Source organism: Callithrix jacchus, chromosome 9, assembly GCF_049354715.1.
Source record: "Callithrix jacchus isolate 240 chromosome 9, calJac240_pri, whole genome shotgun sequence".
Classification (NCBI taxonomy): Eukaryota; Metazoa; Chordata; class Mammalia; order Primates; family Cebidae; genus Callithrix; species Callithrix jacchus.
Window position 1 is genome coordinate 83,005,759 of NC_133510.1, and position 19,585 is coordinate 83,025,343.

At 38.2% G+C, this 19,585-nt stretch overlaps 1 protein-coding gene across 5 annotated transcripts in view; it reads left to right on the forward strand.

The window, feature by feature from the left end:
* The window catches only part of OTOGL (otogelin like), a 207,807-nt gene that overhangs the window by 109,732 nt on the left and 78,490 nt on the right, over positions 1 to 19,585 (forward strand). For all 5 annotated transcript variants that reach the window (XM_035257116.3, XM_078336974.1, XM_078336976.1 and 2 more), the window contains one exon: positions 15,320 to 15,454. In XM_035257116.3, coding sequence (XP_035113007.2) covers positions 15,320 to 15,454 — 135 coding nt within the window. The remainder of the gene's footprint in view (positions 1 to 15,319; positions 15,455 to 19,585) is intronic.

A 19,585-nucleotide genomic window follows, 5' to 3' on the forward strand; every position in this document is an offset into this window, starting at 1 on the left:
TGTTTTTGGTTCTGTTTATGTGGTGAATTACGTTGATAGACTTGCGTATGTTGAACCAGCCTTGCATCCCTGGGATGAATCCTACTTGATCATGATGAATAAGTTTTTTGATTTGCTGTTGCAATCGGCTTGCCAATATTTTATTGAAGATTTTTGCATCTATGTTCATCATGGATATTGGCCTCAAGTTTTCTTTTCTCGTTGGGTCTCTGCCGGGTTTTGGTATCAGGATGATGTTGGTCTCATAAAATGATTTGGGAAGGATTCCCTCTTTTTGGATTGTTTGAAATAGTTTTAGAAGGAATGGTACCAGCTCCTCCTTGTGTGTCTGGTAGAATTCGGCTGTGAACCCATCTGGACCTGGGCTTTTTTTGTGAGGTAGGCTCTTAATTGCTGCCTCAACTTCAGACCTTGTTATTGGTCTATTCATAGTTTCAGCTTCCTCCTGGTTTAGGCTTGGGAGGACACAGGAGTCCAGGAATTTATCCATTTCTTCCAGGTTTACTAGTTTATGTGCATAGAGTTGTTTGTAATATTCTCTGATGATGGTTTGAATTTCTGTGGAATCTGTGGTGATTTCCCCTTTATCATTTTTTATTGCATCTATTTGGTTGTTCTCTCTTTTCTTTTTAATCAATCTGGCTAGTGGTCTGTCTATTTTGTTGATCTTTTCAAAAAACCAGCTCTTGGATTTATTGATTTTTTGAAGGGTTTTTCGTGTCTCAATCTCCTTCAGCTCAGCTCTGATCTTAGTAATTTCTTGTCTTCTGCTGGGTTTTGAGTTTTTTTGATCTTGCTCCTCTAGCTCTTTCAATTTTGACGATAGGGTGTCAATTTTGGATCTCTCCATTCTCCTCATATGGGCACTTATTGCTATATACTTTCCTCTAGAGACTGCTTTAAATGTGTCCCAGAGGTTCTGGCACGTTGTGTCTTCATTCTCATTGGTTTCGAAGAACTTCTTTATTTCTGCCTTCATTTCATTGTTTACCCAGTCAACATTCAAGAGCCAGTTGTTCAGTTTCCATGAAGCTGTGTGGTTCTGAGTCGGTTTCTGAATTCTGAGTTCTAACTTGATTGCACTATGGTCTGAGAGGCTGTTTGTTATGATTTCAGTTGTTTTGCATTTGTTGAGCAGTGCTTTACTTCCAATTATGTGGTCAATTTTAGAGTAGGTGTGATGTGGTGCTGAGAAGAATGTGTATTCTGTGGATTTGGGGTGGAGAGTTCTGTAAATGTCCACCAGGTTTGCTTGCTCCAGGTCTGAGTTCAAGCCCTGGGTATCCTTGTTGATTTTCTGTCTGGTTGATCTGTCTAGTATTGACAGTGGAGTGTTAAAGTCTCCCACTATTATTGTGTGGGAGTCTAAGTCCTTCTGTAAGTCATTAAGAACTTGCCTTATGTATCTGGGTGCTCCTGTGTTGGGTCCATATATGTTTAGGATCGTTAGCTCTTCTTGTTGTATCGATCCTTTTACCATTATGTAATGGCCTTCTTTGTCTCTTTTGATCTTTGTTGCTTTAAAGTCTATTTTATCAGAGATGAGAATTGCAACTCCTGCTTTTTTTTGCTCTCCATTTGCTTGGTAAATCTTCCTCCATCCCTTTATTTTGAGCCTTTGTGTATCCTTGCATGTGAGATGGGTTTCCTGGATACAGCACACTGATGGGTTTTGGATTTTTATCCAATTTGCCAGTCTGTGTCTTTTGATTGGTGCATTTAGTCCATTTACATTTAGGGTTAATATTGTTATGTGTGAATTTGATACTGCCATTTTGATTCTAAGTGGCTGTTTTGCCTGTTAGTTGTTGTAGATTCTTCATTATGTTGAAGCTCTTTAGCATTCAGTGTGATTTTGGAATGGCTGGTACTGATTGATCCTTTCTATGTGTAGTGCCTCTTTTAGGAGCTCTTGTAAAGCAGGCCTGGTGGTGACAAAATCTCTGAGTACTTGCTTGTTCGCAAAGGATTTTATTCTTCCTTCACTTCTGAAGCTCAGTTTGGCTGGATATGAAATTCTGGGTTGAAAGTTCTTTTCTTTAAGAATGTTGAATATTGGCCCCCACTCTCTTCTGGCTTGTAGTGTTTCTGCCGAGAGATCTGCTGTGAGTCTGATGGGCTTCCCTTTGTGGGTGACCCGACCTTTCTCTCTGGCTGCCCTTAGTATTCTCTCCTTTATTTCAACCCTGTTGAATCTGACGATTATGTGCCTTGGGGTTGCTCTTCTTGCGGAATATCTTTGTGGTGTTCTCTGTATTTCCTGCAATTGAGTGTTGGCTTGTCTTGCTAGGTGGGGGAAATTTTCCTGGCTGATGTCCTGAAGAGTATTTTCCAGCTGGGATTCATTCTCTTCGTCCCCTTCTGGTACACCTATCAAACGTAGGTTAGGTCTTTTCACATAGTCCCACATTTCTTGGAGACTTTGTTCATTCCTTTTTGCGCTTTTTTCTCTGATCTTGGTTTCTCGTTTTATTTCATTGAGTTGGTCTTCGACTTCAGATATTCTTTCTTCTGCTTGGTCAATTCGGCTATTGAAACTTGCGTTTGCTTCGCGAAGTTCTCGTATTGTGTTTTTCAGTTCCTTTAATTCATTCATATTCCTCTCTAAGGTATCCATTCTTGTTATCATTTCCTCGAATCTTTTTTCAAATCTTTTTTCAAGGTTCTTAGTTTCTTTGCATTGATTTAATACATGATCTTTTAGCTCACAAAAGTTTCTCATTATCCATCTTCTGAAGTCTAATTCCGTCATTTCGTCACAGTCATTCTCCGTCCAGCTTTGTTCCCTTGCTGGTGAGGAGTCTTGGTCCTTTCTAGGAGGCGATGTGTTCTGGTTTCGGGTGTTTTCCTCCTTTTTGCGCTGGTTTCTTCCCATCTTTGTGGATTTGTCCGCTGGTCATCTGCGTAGTTGCTGACTTTTCGTTTGGGTCTCTGAGTGGACACCCAGAATGTTGATGATGAAGTATTTCTGTTGCTTGGTTTTCCTTCTACCAGTCTAGCCCCTTCGCTGTACGACTGTTGAGGTCCGCTCCAGACCCTGCTTGTCTGGGGTGCACCTCTAGTAGCCGTGGCACAGCGAGGGATGCTACCAGTTTCTTTTTCTGCTCTCTTTGTCCCAGGATGATGCCTGCCCAATGACAGTCTTTTGGATATAGAGGGGTCAGGGAGCTGCTTGAGGAGACAGTTTGTACTTTATAGGGGTTTAATTGCTGAGCTGTGCACTCTGTTGTTCATTCAGGGCTGTTAGGCTGCTATGTTTGATTCTGCTGCAACACAGCTCATTAAACAACCCTTTTTTTTTTTTTCTCAAATGCTCTGTGTTGAGGGGTTTGGGCTTTATTTTTGGATGTCTGATCAGGTGTCCTGCCCAGCTCAAAGGCAGACTAGCCACTGTTTGGCTGCCGAGGCTCCGCCCTGCTGTTGTGTGATTCGCGCTGTTCCTGCCGGCTCTGCTGTGGTCTCCACGCCCTGCGGCGGAGTCTCTTCGTTGTAGCGTGTTGCCTCAGCAACGGCGGGCTGCGTCAGCAGTGGGCGTGTATCTCAGTAGGGACGGGTTGCCTCGGCAACGGCTGGCTGCCTCAGCAGTGGGCGTGTATATCAGTTGGGGCAGGTTGCCTCTGTAGTGATGGACGCCCCTCCCCCACAGAGTGTCTCGGACCGTCTGCCCGGGATAGTTTGAAATCGCGGTTTTGTTCGTCCCACTGGGTATCCCAAACGATCTGTCCCTGCAATCCCCTGGGCTGGGCTACTGTGCAAGTCTCGTTCAGTCTCAAGTCCAGCCCTCTCAAGTCTCAGGTTGCCGGTTCAACAAGGCACCCGGACAAGCGCGCCCTGTGGGGATTTGCTGGGTAGGGCCGGCCGCCGCCGCCCCGGCTGCCGGCTTCGCCAGGCAGACCTACTGCCTGGCGTCCCGTGTCTTTTTATACTTGGGAGTTTCCCCGTTCTGTGGGCAACAAAGATCAGTCTGGAAATGCAGCACTGACTCACCGTTTGCGAATTCAACGCGGGCTCCAATCCTGGGTTGTTCTCACAGCGCCATCTTGAGTCCCCTCCCCCCTCATCACAAAACTTTTACTTGTCTGTGAACTTATAATACCATGAAGGTACAGACCTTGGTTTTAATATTAGTTAATTAATTAATTCATAGAGAATTAAAATAGATAAAGAATAAAGTCAAGGGAAATCATTATGCTGTTGGCAAATATAAAGAGCTAAATGAAATTAGATAGAGCTATTTCTGTTAAATGAGAGTAAAACGCAAATTAATAGCAAGGTCATTTCAAAAGGCATAGCACTTCTGAAAGGAAAAAGAAAAAGAAATGGAAGAAGGAAGGGAAGAAGGAAAATAAGAAAGGAAGGATAAAGGAAGAAAGAGGAAACAGTGAGAAAGACACGGTTTGTAAAAATCAAATGAAAATTCCATTCTGAATAAAATTTACTACCCATAAAGTAAGAATATCTTCTGCCTTAGGGAAGTTTTGCAAGATATAATAAAATCAATCAAATAAGAAATGAAATGTATGTTAAGGGAATAAAATTAAATGAAAAAGGAAGTTGTAGAAGTAAGGAATAAATTGAGGCCCTAAAATCATTATAGCATTTATACAAGGTATTTCTTATGTAAAATGATAAAAATGATAAAGATACTATTTTTCTATTACCTTCTCTTCCTTAGCCCATCTTGAATGTGACTGGAGAAGTTACTCCCCTTTAAAAAAACTTTTGGTATTTTTAGCTGACTTCTTGTTTAACAATTCTGTCTTCAAACTTTTTTTTTTTTTTTTTGAGACGGAGTTTTCCTCTTATTACCCAGGCTGGAGTGCAATGGTGCGATCTCGGCTTACCGCAACCTCCGCCTCCTGGGTTCAGGTAATTCTCCTGCCTCAGCCTCCAGAGTAGCTGGGATTACAGACACGGGCCACCATGCCCAGCTAATTTTTTGTATTTTTAGTAGAGACGGGGTTTCACCATGTTGCCAGGATGGTCTCGATCTCCTGACCTCGTGATCCATCTGCCTCGGCCTCCCAAAGTGCTGGGATTACAGGCTTGAGCCACTGCGCCCTACCCAAACCTTTTTTTCTTTTCTTTTTTTTTTTTTTTGTGGGGGGGGGAGGAAGGGAGGAAGGCAGGAAGGGAGGGAGGAAGGAAGGGATCAAGGAAGGAAGGAAGGGAGGAAGGGGGAGGGAGGGAGGGAAGGGAAGGAAGGAAATCAAGCAATGAGAGAGACATTGCTGACCTGGATCTAGAGGTTTACAAGTTGATTTCTGTTTCATTTATATTTTTATTTTTTATTATTTTTTTGAGAGAAGGAAAGAAAAAAAATGAGTAAAGGAGAGGGAGAAAGAGGAAGAGAAAGAGGGAGGGTGAACAGAAATATTGCTTTATTCTGAAAAAAAAAGGGTATTAATAATGGCCAATCAATGTTTCATTTAAACCTATGAGTAGGTGTGATGTGGTATTGACAAGAATGTATATTTTGTGTATTTGAAGTGGAGAGCTCTATAAATATTTATTAAGTTTACTTGTTCCGGATCTGAGTTTGAGTCCTTGATATCCTTATTAATTTTCTGTCTCATTGAATCTAAGTCTCTATGTATCTGGGTGTTAGGATCGTTAGCTCTTGTTGTTGCATTGATCCTTTTACCACTATATCTTTGTTGCTTTAAAATCTATTTTATCCGATGTGAGAATTGCAACTCCTGCTTTTTATTTATTAATTAATTTATTTTTGCTCTCCATTTGGTTGGTAAATCTTTCTCCATTCCTTTGTTTTTTCTATCTTAGTCCCATAGAAATTTTATTTTAAAACCAACTTAAAGGTTTAGACTCAGAAGATGCCAATTTAAAAATACACCATTTAAGAATGATTTATAAGTATTAGCCATCTTGAAGCCAATCATCTTATTAACCAAAAAGTGAATCAGGTCTCAATCAATAGAGATTATCTAGCCAATGGTAAGGATATTAATGATGTACCTGGGATGGAAAAACAAACAAACAAACAAATACAAACACAAGTCACAGGAAACTCTGTGACCTGTGCTTTTTCTGAAGAGGGTTTTGGGAACTTCAGTATTTAAAGGGGAAAGAACAAGCAGGAGAGGCAAAAAAGAGGCACAATAGGAAGAGGCAAGTAAGACTCATCAGAGCCTTCTTGTGAGGTTCTGAATAGCCTCAGTAAATCTGTGAAAAGAGGGAGTAGAGGAAAGGGTCAATTATGCATTCATATCAGGGTAGGCAGAAGAATGATTTCTGGTCTTGTCCTTGTCTTTATTTTCTTTTTTTAAAGAGAAAAAGAAAGGAAGAAAAAGAAAGAAAAGAAGAAAGAAAAAGAGAAAGAAAGAAAAAAGAATAAAAGAGAGAAAGAAAGAGGAAGAGAAAGAGGGAGAGAGAATGGGAATCTTGCACTACTGCCCAGGCTAGAATGCAGTCTAAAAATGGGTATTAAAAACCTCTTTTATGTCAATAAATGTGCTTAACAGTGCAGGCAGGAAGGAATAAGGGAGGAAAATAACAAACAAGCAGCCAACCAACATTTCATTTAAACCTGTGAAATGCTAGGCAATTGCTGAGGAGTGATTTACTTCCGATTTTGTGGTTTCTTTTAGAATAGGTGTGATATGATACTGAGAAAAATGTATGTTTCATGAATTTGGGGTGGAGAGTTCTGTAAATGTTTATTAAGTTTACTTATTTCAGGTCTGAGTTCAAGTCCTGCATATCCTTGTTAGTTTTCTGTCTAGTTGGTCTGTCTAATATTGACAATGTAGTGTTAAAATCTCCCACTATTATTATGTGGGAGTCTAAGTCTCTTTGTAAGTCTTTAAGAACTTGTCTTATGTATCTGGGTGTTCCTGTATTGGGTACGTATATATTTAGGATCATTAGCTCTTCTTGTTGCACTGTTCCTTTTACCATTATGTAGTGTCCTTCTTTGTCTCTATTGGTCTTTGTTGCTTTAAAGTCTATTTTATCAGAGACGAGAATTGCAACTCCTGCTTTTTTTTTTTTTTCTCTCCATTTGGTTGGTAAATCTTACTCCATCCTTTTGTTTTGAGTCTTTGTTTTTAGTCTTTGCATGTGAGATGGGTCTGGATGCAGTATACCGATGGGTTTTGGTTTTTTATCCAATTTGCCTGTCTGTGTCTTTTGATTGGGGAAGTTAGCCCATTTAAATTTGGGATTGATATTGATAAATATGAGTTTAATACTGCCATTTCATTCTGGCTGGCTGTTTTGCCCATTAGTTGATGTAAATTCTTTATTATGGTGATACTCTTTACATTTTGGTATGTTTTTGGAAAGGCTAATACTAGTTGTTCCTTTCTATGTGTAATGTTTCTTTCAGAAGCTCTTGTAAAGCAGGCCTGGTGGTGATGAAATCTCTGAGTACTTGCTTGTTCACAAAAAATTTTATTTTTCCTTCACTTATGAATCTTAGTTTGGCTGGATATGAAATTCTGGGTTGAAAGTTCTGTTCTTTAAGGATGTTGAATATTGGCCCCCACTCTCTTCTGGCTTGTAGGGTTACTGCTGAGAGATCTGATGTGAGTCTGATAGGCTTCCCTTTATGGGTAACCTGACCTTTTTCTCTGGCTGCCCTTAGTAGTTTCTCCTTCATTTCAACCCTGGTGAATCTGACGATTATGTGCCTTGGGGTTGCTCTTCTTGAGGAATATCTTTGTGGTGTTCTCTGTATTACCTGGAGTTGAGTATTGTCCTGCCTTGCCAGGTTGGGAAAGTTTTCCTGGATAATATCCTGAAGAATATTTTCCAGCTTGGATTCATTCTCTTCGTCACATTCAGGTACACCTATCAAATGTAAATTAGGTCTTTTCACATAGTCCCATATTTCTTGGAGACTTTGCTCATTCCTTTTTATCCTTTTTTCTCTAAACTTGTCTTCTCATTTTATTTCATTAAGTTGGTCTTTGACCTCTGATATCCTTTCTTCTGCTTGATTAGTTCGACTGTTGAAACTTGTGCATACTACACGAAGTTCTCCTATTGTGTTTTTCAGCTCTATTAATTCACTTATATTCCTCTCTAAATTGTCTATTCTTGTTAGCATTTTGTCAAACCTTTTTTAAGGTTCTTAGTTTCTTTGCATTGGGTTAGAACGTGTTCTTTTAGCTCACAGAAGTTTCTTATTATCCACCTTCTGAAGCCTGATTCTGTCAATTCATCACACTCATTCTCCATCAGGCTTTATTCCGCTGCTGATGAGGAGCTGCAATCCCCTGTAGGAGGAGAGACATTCTGATTTCAGGTATTTTCAGCTTTTTTGTGCTGGTTTCTTCCCACCTTTGTGGATTTACCCACCTGTTGTCTTTGTAATTGATGACTTTCAGATTGGGTCTCTGAGTGGACGTCCAGCTTGTTGGTGATGAAGTTTTTTCTGTTTCTTAGTTTTCCTTCAGTGGACACCCCTCCCCCACAGAGCTGGACCTTCCTGGGTTCAGCTGTGCTTGCTGTCAAACTCTCAATCTTCAGTGCTTCTAATTGCTGTTTTTTTGTGGGGGTACTGTGCTAGCTGAAACAGCAGTGCTGAGATTTGTGGCGCTTTTCTGCCTGGAAATCTCCCGGTCTGGCACCCCCGCCTCAGTCCCCCCTTCAATCAGCTGAACTGGCGACTCTGCCTTTCTGGAGCTCCAAATGCCAACTAAAAGGGCACCCAGTCCCATACACTACGCACTGAGAACTGCTCAGTTCCCAAGCTTAACTTTCCCTTTGGCATAGTGAGTTTAGAATCCTGTGATTCTATTTTCTTTCACATTCTCCCCATTTTCAAAATCTTTCAGAGAAAACTTTAAAGAAGAAAATGTGTCTCTAGTTCATGGGTTTGGTCTGATTGCTTAAGAATAGGAAAGGTTCATTCCAAGGAGGTCATGATGTCTTACGTCTCACAGAGAAGAATGGAGGGTGGAAGGAAAATATGGAGAAAAAAAGGAGATCAAGGCCAAATTTTAACAACAAAGGGAAAGCAATTCTGGAAACAGATTTAGGTTATGCTACCACCTCCTCATTCAGAGCAATTCTTTGGGCAATCATCATTTTAATCATTTAGTTCTATGTTGACTCTGTTGTATGTCTGGAGCAGTTGATAGACTAGTTTTTTCAGTCTGAAGCATTTTCAAATTTTAGCAGCAGTCTGACAGATTTTTCTGTGTTGCAGTTTCAATCAGATGTTGAAGCAAACTTTCTGAAAAGTCTATATATCAGTAGGCTGGCACAAAGGCAGTTTCAGTTTCTAGTGATTTCAAGTCAGAAAAATGTGAGAAAAAAGTGCAAATGTTAGCTTGGAGGCTTGTAGATAATAGAGAATTCAGGATTTAATCTGAATTGTAGACAAATAATAGAAATTAAGAAATAATGGACAAGGGTAGAATCTAATAAAAGATGTACAATAGTTTATTCTTAAATGATATTTTTCCTTCTCTCTAGCTCCTCATTTCTATGAAAGACAAATCATAATAGGACCAATTTATTTGCAAAATAAGTTTTAATCTTAGTGTATTTGGCCTGATCAGTTGCCCAAAATGCAGCAAGAATAATTATTGTTCATGTAGGTTCTTTTACATTGGTTTTGTTTTAACTTTTTTATAATCTCAGGTTAGACCTTTTAAAAGCCTCTTGAGGTTAACAAAGCTAAGGATTTATCTGTGCCTGAAATACCTGTATGAATTGGGTTATTTTCTCTCTTCTTGAGGTTCCAAAATAACTTGGGCTTCCTAGGCCTGTCAGAAAATGATATGCTTTACTTATGACAGGTCATGAACATTGTAAAAGGAATTGCATAAGCAAAGTGCCAGGGCAGCCTATACAATAGGCTTTGGTCAGCTCTACAAAGTCAACTTAAATTCCCCAAAGTCGTCCAATCATATCTGAAAATATTTCATCCTAGTCAAAGCCTTGGTAAAATAACCAGCATCTCTAACTGTGTCCTGTTACAACAGAAAACAGATTCTAATTAAACTTATGCAAATAACTATATTTCCATCATTTAAGAATACTCACAAATGGTTTTCAAATTCTGGAGAAATCAGAGAGGAAGAAATATGCCTCAAATTTTGCTCACAAGAGCATACTTCACTCAAATTGTTGTAAGCTATAAACAGCTCAAAAGAAAGAAATGTATTATTGACTCTAGAAAAAAAAACAAAAAGAATCCCAAAGTTTCAAACAAAGAAGTCATAAAACAGTTATTTCAGCCTTCTATTAGTTCAGTTAACTCCTGTTCTGCCCAGTATTGGGCCAGCAATTCTCAAAAACACATCTGCTCTCCAACGAGAGTCCCAGAAGTTTTCTCTCTAGTCCAATGGTGCAATCTCGAAAGTTATAAACCTGCATTCAAGATAACCTGTCAGAGTTATTTTCATAAACTTCCTTAAGGAAGCAAGATGTGGACTGCAGCTGATTATAAATTTGAGAAGAATCAAAGTAAAACAATAATTGTCTGTGAGTGACAAAAGTCTTGGACTAGCCATGGCTGCTAAAGACACAATTGACAAGGAAATTTGATTATTTCTGTGGAATACAGTAATTTCACATAATAGTCATAATGATTCCTGATAACATGTATTCAGACATACCAGAATTATGTGAATTTCATATAATTTTGGAACATATATTAATGACACATGCACATAAATATAACCCAAAGAAAGTTAAACAGCATTTCACATTTAACAATGATACTGGTATGATTTTAACATACCAATGAAGATGAATATGTCTGTCTTGAACTTTAGGAGCCCTAATATCCAAAAAGTTAGTTTGAGGCCAAAAGAATAAATTTAGAATTTGGAAAGGTATCAAATATCAAAGGCTTAAAACACTTGATATCATAAACTAGAGTCACAGATAACTGTAAAATAAGTCATTTATTTAATCAAAGTGACCATTCAAATATTTTGAAAAGCAAAAACCTTTACTCTTTGGTAGAGAGGAGATTTAGATTCTCAAATAATCTTAAAACTTAATAAAGACAGCTAAAAAGGTAAATTTAATATCTCTCTCTTCCCCCCTTTTTTTTTGTTGTGTACTCAAGGTAAATAAAAATCTTACAACAGATGCTGGAGAGGATGTGGAGAAATAGAAACACTTTTACACTGTTGGTGGGAGAGTAAATTAGTTCAACCATTGTGGAAGACAGTGTAGCAATTCCTCAAGGACCTAGAATAGAAATTCCATTTGACCTAGCAATCCCATTGCTGGGTATATATCCAAAGGATTATAAATCATTCTACTATAAGGACTCATGCACACGAATGTTCATTGCAGCACTATTTACAATAGCGAAGACCTGGAACCAACCCAAATGCCCATCAATGATAGAGTGGACAAGGAAAACACATATACACCGTTGAATACTAGGCAGCCATAAAAAATGATGAGTTTGTGTCCTTTGTAGGGACATGGATGAATCTGGAAACAATCATTGTCAGCAAACTGACATAAGAACAGAAAATAAAACACTGCATGTTCTTATTCATAGGCGGGAACAATGGGAACACATGGACACAGGGAGGGGAACATCACACAGTGAGGTCAGTTTGGGGGGACTAGAGGAAGGACACTGGGGGATAGTGAGGTTGGGGAGGGATAACATGCATGGGGAGGAATGCCAGATATAGATGACGGGGGATGGAGGCAGCAAACCACGTTGCCGTGTATGTACCTGTGCAATAATTCTGCATGATCTGTTCATGTACCCCAGAATATAAAGTACAATGAAAAAAAATGTCAAAAAATAACATAAAAAGCTTGTTCAAAGAGAAAACCAAATTTTACCTCTGCATTGTGTATTATTAACACTAAAGTTAATATTAAGAAATCCATCCAATTTTAATTAGTTTGATCACAAGGTAAGATTTTTGAAAACTTTTTGTAATGTCTTACAGTATTTCTTATTCTTTTTTCCAACTTTGTATGTCTTCCAACAAGAACCTCATGAAGGTGTCAACTGAAGGGTGGTTTTGGCCCCAGGCAACAGAGATTCATGGATGACCTGATGTCATTCTTGCAACTTGGACAATCTTTGTGTGACTGCTCTATTTTCTGCTTACTCAGGCTTGTGTACCTAACGTTCTTTTATGTGTCGTTTCTCTACTTTTTCTTCAGCTCAGTCATCATTTCTACTTCCTCATATGTTCAGCTTGTTTTCAACTGTTCAGCTCTTACTCTACCTTATATCCTTTCCATGTTTATTCACCCTCAGATCTTACTGCAAAACATTAAAAAGAATCAGTATTTTCAGGTTCAAATTTGAGAGAGAATTGAATAGTGTATATTTGTTTTTTTCTGCCAGCTTTGAAGTCCCTTTGCCTATCAATGAATGTGCTGCTTTGGAACATAAGCCATGGCTGCCTGAGGCTATAGTATCAGCAGGGACTTTGTGTGGGATAATTACCCTTAAAAGGGGCTGGGGCTATGACAGGTGCTGATACTGACATATCAAGTATAATTATATTCTACCTTGAAAGGTACTAACAGTTTCCGTTTCAGAATCATTTTGGGGCATATTCTGTATTAAAGCTTTTAGTATCTGAGAATAAAGGGTTTTGAGGAGTCCATGTGGTACGTTGGTGTTGACCTTTTTCCTCCAGCTGTGTTATCACTATTACTGTGTTGCTTAGCAACTCTGCAGCATTATTTCTAAACCTAATATTAACTTGAAATACATTAGAAATGGAAAGTATAGAAATGTGACTGTTAGGTATATTGCTATTGTTTCAAATTACTGTCAGCATAACATGATATTATAAGACAAACCATACAAAATAAATATTTCTTGACATTTCAGATTTAATATAAAGGACAAAACTAACATTGAGGCACTTTAATTAATAGTAATAAAATATAAGGCAACAGAAAGCCTTTCAATCAGCTTTTCACATTCCTCAATATAAATAACTTTTCCAAAAGGAAAAGCAAAACAAAACCCTGAATTGTGTATTTTTTCTTCTTTGAAATTATTCAGAAAGGCAGAAAGGTATAACATTACTTTTTTGGAGTAGTACAATGGCATAATCATCTTAATGATCCTTATTATTCCACTTTTCAAAATTTAGGCAATGCTTTGCAAAAGCATTGTTTAAAAAGAAGCAATAGCTCCCAGCATTTGTGAAGGAGAAATGGGTTACATAGGGACACATTAATTACTCCATCAATACCATTCATTAAAAACCTATCCTCTAGGCACTATGCTGTAATATTATTAACAAGACAGAAAGATATTAGCCAAAATAAGAGATGTATTGAGCTAGGGTTCATATTGCCAATTGTGAAAAACTAGGTGTGGAGAATTTACATTAGACCCGTATGATCATCAGACAAGATGGCTTACATCTCTCAGCATTTTGGGAGGCTGAAGTGAATGGATCACTTGAGCCCAGTAGTTTGAGACCAGCCTGGGTGACGTAGTGCGACCTGACTCTACAAAAAGTTTTAAAAATTGGCCAGTTGTGGTGGCACATACCTGTAGTCTCCCAGCTACTCAGGAGTATAAGGTAGAAGAATTATTTGAGCCTGGAAAGTTGAGGCTGCAGTGAGCCATGATCATGCCACTGTACTCCAGCACTGGGTGACACGGCAAGACTCCATCTCTCTAAAAAAAAAAAAAAAAAAAAAAAAAGAGACCGCTATGAGTGACCGCCAAACTTTTTTTTTTTTTCTTTAAGATAGAGTCTCACGCTGTCACCCAGGCTGGAGAGTCCTGGAGTGCAGTGGTGTGATCTGGGCTCACTGCAACTTCCGCCTCCCAGGTTCAAGTGATTCTCTTGCCTCAGCCTCCCTAGGAGTTGGGACTATAGGCATGTGCCACCATGCCCAGCTAATTTTGGTATTTTTAGTAGAGACAGGGTTTCATCATATTGGACAGGCTGGTCTTGAACTCCTGACCTCAAGTGATCTGCCCCCTTGGGTCTCAAAGTGCTGGGATTACAGGCGTGAGCCACCATGCCTGGCCTATGATTGGCAAACATTTAATGACTTTTTCTTACTATGAAAATAAACACTGACCCATATGTTTCAAAATGGAAAAGATTCAGGAAATGTGTGTGGGCCTTTGAAAATTGGACATTGAATCCAAAGAGAAATGTCACATTTCTTCCTTGCCTTTTAATGAAATCTCTACCATCCACAATTAGTGAAAGGGCTCTTAGAGCAGTGGCTTTTAACTTTGGGGGAGATTAGGACCACTTTGAAAATTTGACAAGAAGCATGTACTTTCTTCCTAGAAAAATGGTAAGTATATGAGTTGATGAATATGTTAGTTTTATTTAATTATTTCACATTATATACGTTTAACCTCTCATTGTATTTCATAAATATATACAAGTATAATTTGCCAATTAAAACTTTTAAAGAACCAATACTAAAAATATTTTTAAATAAAATTTCCAGAGTCAGTACAATTGAAGAAACCTATCCATTAAACTGGGAGAGAAAATAAGAAACTTTGATTCTAAAGAGTGACTTAGTGGATGGACTAAGAAAGAAAGGGCTCTAACTGGAGGTGAAATGTTTCATTTAGAATGGAGAGAGTAAATAATGTTCCTAAAGTTAGGGATTCCCTATAACCTAAAATTGTCTTTTCTTCTCAACCATTGCTAGACCCTTCCTAATTTCTTTACAAGTGGCATCAAGACAAGACAAAACATATAAGGGATTTGAAAGCTGACCCTGCACAGATTCAGCTATGCAACCTTATATAATCAATTAATCCCTGTTTACCTCAGTTTTCTCTTCTGTAAAATGGAACTAATATCTAACTCAGAAAGTTTTCTTAAGAATTAAATTGGATAATATATGTAAAATTCAAAGCAGGCTCTCAAATAATACACATTGTTTTATTTACTAACAAATACTAAAGTTTTGTATCTATTTGAATTCTAATTTGTAGACACAGAATTATTGAGCCAGAAATATGCTTAAGATAAAACAAAAGACATGTTTCAAATGAATATTTTTTTAAAGATTTCCTTAAGTGACCTATTGTTTTGTTAATTATTTATTGATAAAGAAAATGAAATTGGTTTATACATTTGAGTTATAGTAATTAAATGGTGAAAAACTTGGCTGGAAAAACAAAATTTTAACAAAGATATTTTAGGTGTCTAAAGATTGAGCTATCCTACAATATTTCTATAAAATTCTTTACATTATTAGTTTAAAATGACTTTTTATTTTAGAGGTAAGCTGTTTTTCAATTCTGATGCAATCCATTGTCAATATTGATCTTTAAGATTTCTTAATACAAATAAAAATAATATAGATTATATATATTTATATTAATAAAATATTTTTGACATTTCAGAGTACAGATGATTCAGATATATCTGTCATTGCTCAGAACAAGAAATGCTTTGACAACGATATTGTTTGTTCTAAAAGTGTTTTGATTTCAGTTGGGGACACTGAAATTTACCTGAATGATACTCCTTACAAACAGGTTAGTGAATTATTTCTTTCAGGATCATTTGAACTTGTCCTGAGGATACTGAAAATAGAATAGAAATGATTTGGGCTGCTTCTCTCTGTAAATGGTTAGGAGATCTACGTTGTTTTTTCTTTTTCATTTTGTGTGGCTTCAGTAAATTATGCTTGACTTCTCTCTTCTTACTTCTTACTTCCCTTCTCCGTATTCCAGTTCTTCCCTCTTCCTTTCATTCCTATAGTCTCCATTTGGGTCTTTGCAATCCTCATCTATTGCCTTAATTAGTTCAGATTAGTTCAGTGGCTTCCAGACTAGACTCCTGGCTTCTAGTTTTAGTCTTTCACCTCTAATCCATGCTCACATACTATAGCATGGGTAATTTTATTAGTATATGTACTTTTTTTTTTTTGAGACTGAGTTTCAATCTGTTGCCCAGGCTGGAGTGCAGTGGTATGATCTTGGCTCACTGCAACCTCTGCCTCCTGGGTTCAAGCAATTCTTCTGCCTCAGCCTCCCAAGTAGCTGGGATTACAGATGTGTGCCACCATGCCAGGCTAATTTTGGTGTTTTTAGTAGACAGGGTTTTACCATGTTTGTTAGGCTGGTCTCGCACTTCTGACCTCAGGTGATTCACCTGCCTCATCCTCCCAGAGTGCTGGAATTACAGGAGTGAGCCACTGTGCCTGGTCTTGTATATGTACACTTTTAATGGAAATCTAATATGTCACTTTGGTTCTTCAAGACTTTCAGATGCCTTCCCACTGCTCCTCCAAGGCCTTGCCAGTCTGGCTGTTACCCACCTCTCCTGCCTGCTCTTTCACCCCTTCCTGCTTTAAGCCCATATTCAAGAAGGTGGAGCATCTTATTAGTCCTTCATTAATATTATCACTCCTTCCTGCATCTGTCTTTTCATTTAACTTATTCTTATGCAATGTGTCTTATCATACCTCCTCCAGGGAGCTCCATGTCATACCCTCAAGCACCCTATTAGAACGTGTATCATACTTTAATGAAACTCCCTGTGAGGTTATCTTCCCCAGTTCTCTCCAAGTTCTTGTTTCTTGTATTCTTGGAGCCTGCCCAATTTGAAAGAATGAATAAATTTCATTCATTCATTGATTCATTCATGTCATACATTCTTTTATAATGTTTACTGAATATCAAAACATGTGCTAATTATCAGGGCTACAACAGTGTTATTTCACTGTTTTAAGAAGTTTCTGCTCAAGTGAGGGATACAGTCAGGTAAATAAGGATGTGCAGCTTGGTGTCCTATGGCAGGAATTTATGTAGGATAATATGGGAACTCCTGGGAAGAACATGTAAAGCAACCCAGGGCACTTAGGGTGGTTAAGAGCATAGACTTCAGAGTCACTCAGTACTAACTTGGAACCTCTGTTCCATCACCTACTTGCTCTGTAACTTTGGGCAGGTTTACTTAACCTCTCCAAGCTGCAGCTTTCCCATCTGTAAATTTGGGAAGATTTTAGAATCTATTTCTTTAGTTTGCGTGAGGATTGAAATGAAAATATAAATGAATGGATTTGAAGAAATGATTCTTCTGATCTCCTTTATCCTCCCTATTTTTGAAGGCTCAGAAGACATGCTCTGGAGGAAATGATTTGCACTGAGTCTTAAAGGATGAGACGGCATTAGCTGAGGGAAGAGAGGGAGTAGGGTGGCAATCAGTACAGAAGAATAAACCCACTCAATGGAGCAGAGCTGAGAGATGAAATGGCACGTTTGGATAACTGCAGGTCGTTTAGATTGGTGGAAGCACACTATATAGGACAGTTTATGGAGGGATTGGAAAAGAGATTTATGGAGGAGTGTCCTCATCAGCTGCCTTCCAGGGGGCATGGGGAAAAGGCAATGGATTGAGGGGGGTGACTCCAGACTATGGAAGCTCTTGAATGGTACAAGATATTTGAACCTTATTTTATAGGCAAGAAATTTTAGAGCTAGAAAGTACATGATTTGACAAATGACCTTTAAAAACTGACCTATATTCTGAGATTTTTTTAGAACAGTGTTTTCTCTCAGTTTGGTCTGCAAATCTTCATTACAGACACCTGGAATTTTTCTTGTAAGTGCTGGTTTCTGAGCCCTACTTCAGTAATTGGAATGGCTGATGTTGAAAACAAAATTGATATTTTCAGTGGTACCTGAAATTCTTGTGTACACAAAAGTTTGAGAACAATTACCTTAAAACATAACTCATCTTTCAGTCAGAAACATTGAAACGAACTGGGCAACAGTCAAACTTTTGGCAAAACAGAGTTTCTATAATCATGTTGACATGTTTTTAAAGTAATTACAGCAGTTTATTATAACCACCAACCAGATAGTCATTTATAGCTGAAGGTTATTTCTAAAAACAAGGATGTTAAAAAAAGAAACAAGAGAAAATAGTAAAGGGTCTTATAAAGACAGTTTAACACATTTGGTCACACATTTTGTGGTGATTACAACTCCACATAGCTTTCAATTTCCAATTTTCACTTGTATGAAAGTGTTAATGAATCTCCTTTAGATAGGCTGTATGACATAAGTTAATCTTTTTATGAAAAGGCATAAAAATAGTTTGTCCCTAAAGAAATCCCCTGCAATATTTTTTTCTCAAACATGAAAAGTGAAAAATAAGTTCTGTTTGTTTTATGGTAGATGGATCACCCATCCACGGGAAGAAAAAAAAAAGCTCTGTTATTTTCATATGTAAATGTACAATTCTAATTTTATCAAATGTATAAGATATAAATATTTTGATTTATTTAAGCTATACTTTAAATATTTTAATTCTCCATATTTCTAACTTGCCTTGCTAACATCATTAGAGTTTGTTTAAAATGCTCTAATTCTCATCTGAAGTGGAGATCTCTATTTTGTACAATTCATAATACCTCACTTTTCTAATGAGAGGTATTACTTATGAATCTGAAAAGTAAGGCATATGGCAACTCCCTTTGACTGAAGAGGATTTTCTTGTAGTAAACTGCCCTAGCTAATGAAAATGAAGGATTTTATGTCTAGAGCCAAATAGAAAAGATGTGCATTTGTACCAGGATGACTGAGGCAAAACTAAACTGAGCAAAAGAGAAACAATGAAGTCAAAGGCAAGATGATAGAAAGATACTAAAAAGTGCGGTGGAAACAACATAAGTTTTGTGGCAGAGACTAACTTGGGGGCAGGGAAAGCTACACAATTTGTTCAAAACAGGGAAAAAGGTTTATTTTCTTGTTTCATGTTCTTTCTTGATGTGTCATGGTGTTTTTTAAAAAATCATCATTGAATGCCATGCTCACTCAAGCATAGGGATAGTCCTGAGGTGAGTGCACACCCTGTCAGTGCTGAGCGCCCTCCTGCCTCATAATTCCAACTTGGCACTTAGGTGTGCATACCTAAGTCCAACTAATCCTGCCTCTGTGCTGTGAGTGGAGCGAAGCAGTGGTCTCTGGGTGGCTGCAGCAAAGCAGGCACCTGAGAACCAATCCCAGGGAGGCTGGGCAGAGAGCAGGAGATGTGAGACATGGCTTCAAGGCCCAGACACATAATTCTTTGTCTCATTGAACTTCACTGACAAAACACTAATTCACAGCTAAAATTAGAATTTCAAGTTGGCAATTACAGAATATGAAACCCCAAGTTGGGGGTCCACTTCTGAGCACGGGACTGCCATTAATCGGAAGAGCATTGCACTGTCCAAACGTCTACCAATCCAGCCTGTCTTGAGGATGAAAGTTCTATTGGGGCAATCAGGGGAGGCCTCACAGAGGAGGGAGCAAATGGGTCACAACTTATGAGAATGAGGCCATGACACCAATATCTGGGAGAACAGAGTCCTAGCAGGAGGAACGCCAAGAGCACACTTGAGATGGGTAAAAGCTTAGGTAAATTTGAAGAAAAGAAAGAGGGTCAGCATAGCTGAAGCCTAGTCAGTGAGGGTGGGGATTGGGAAGAATATGAAATCAGGGAGAGCCAGTTAACAAAACATATGATTATGTACAATATATACTGTTCTGTGTAATATATTGTGTACCTGTTTTAAGTATGACCTTGGTCTAGGAGACTGAAAACTTCTTATGGATATGACCAAATTTATTTCATTTTCCCTTTGAAATATTTATTAAAAAGCCTACTGTAGTGCA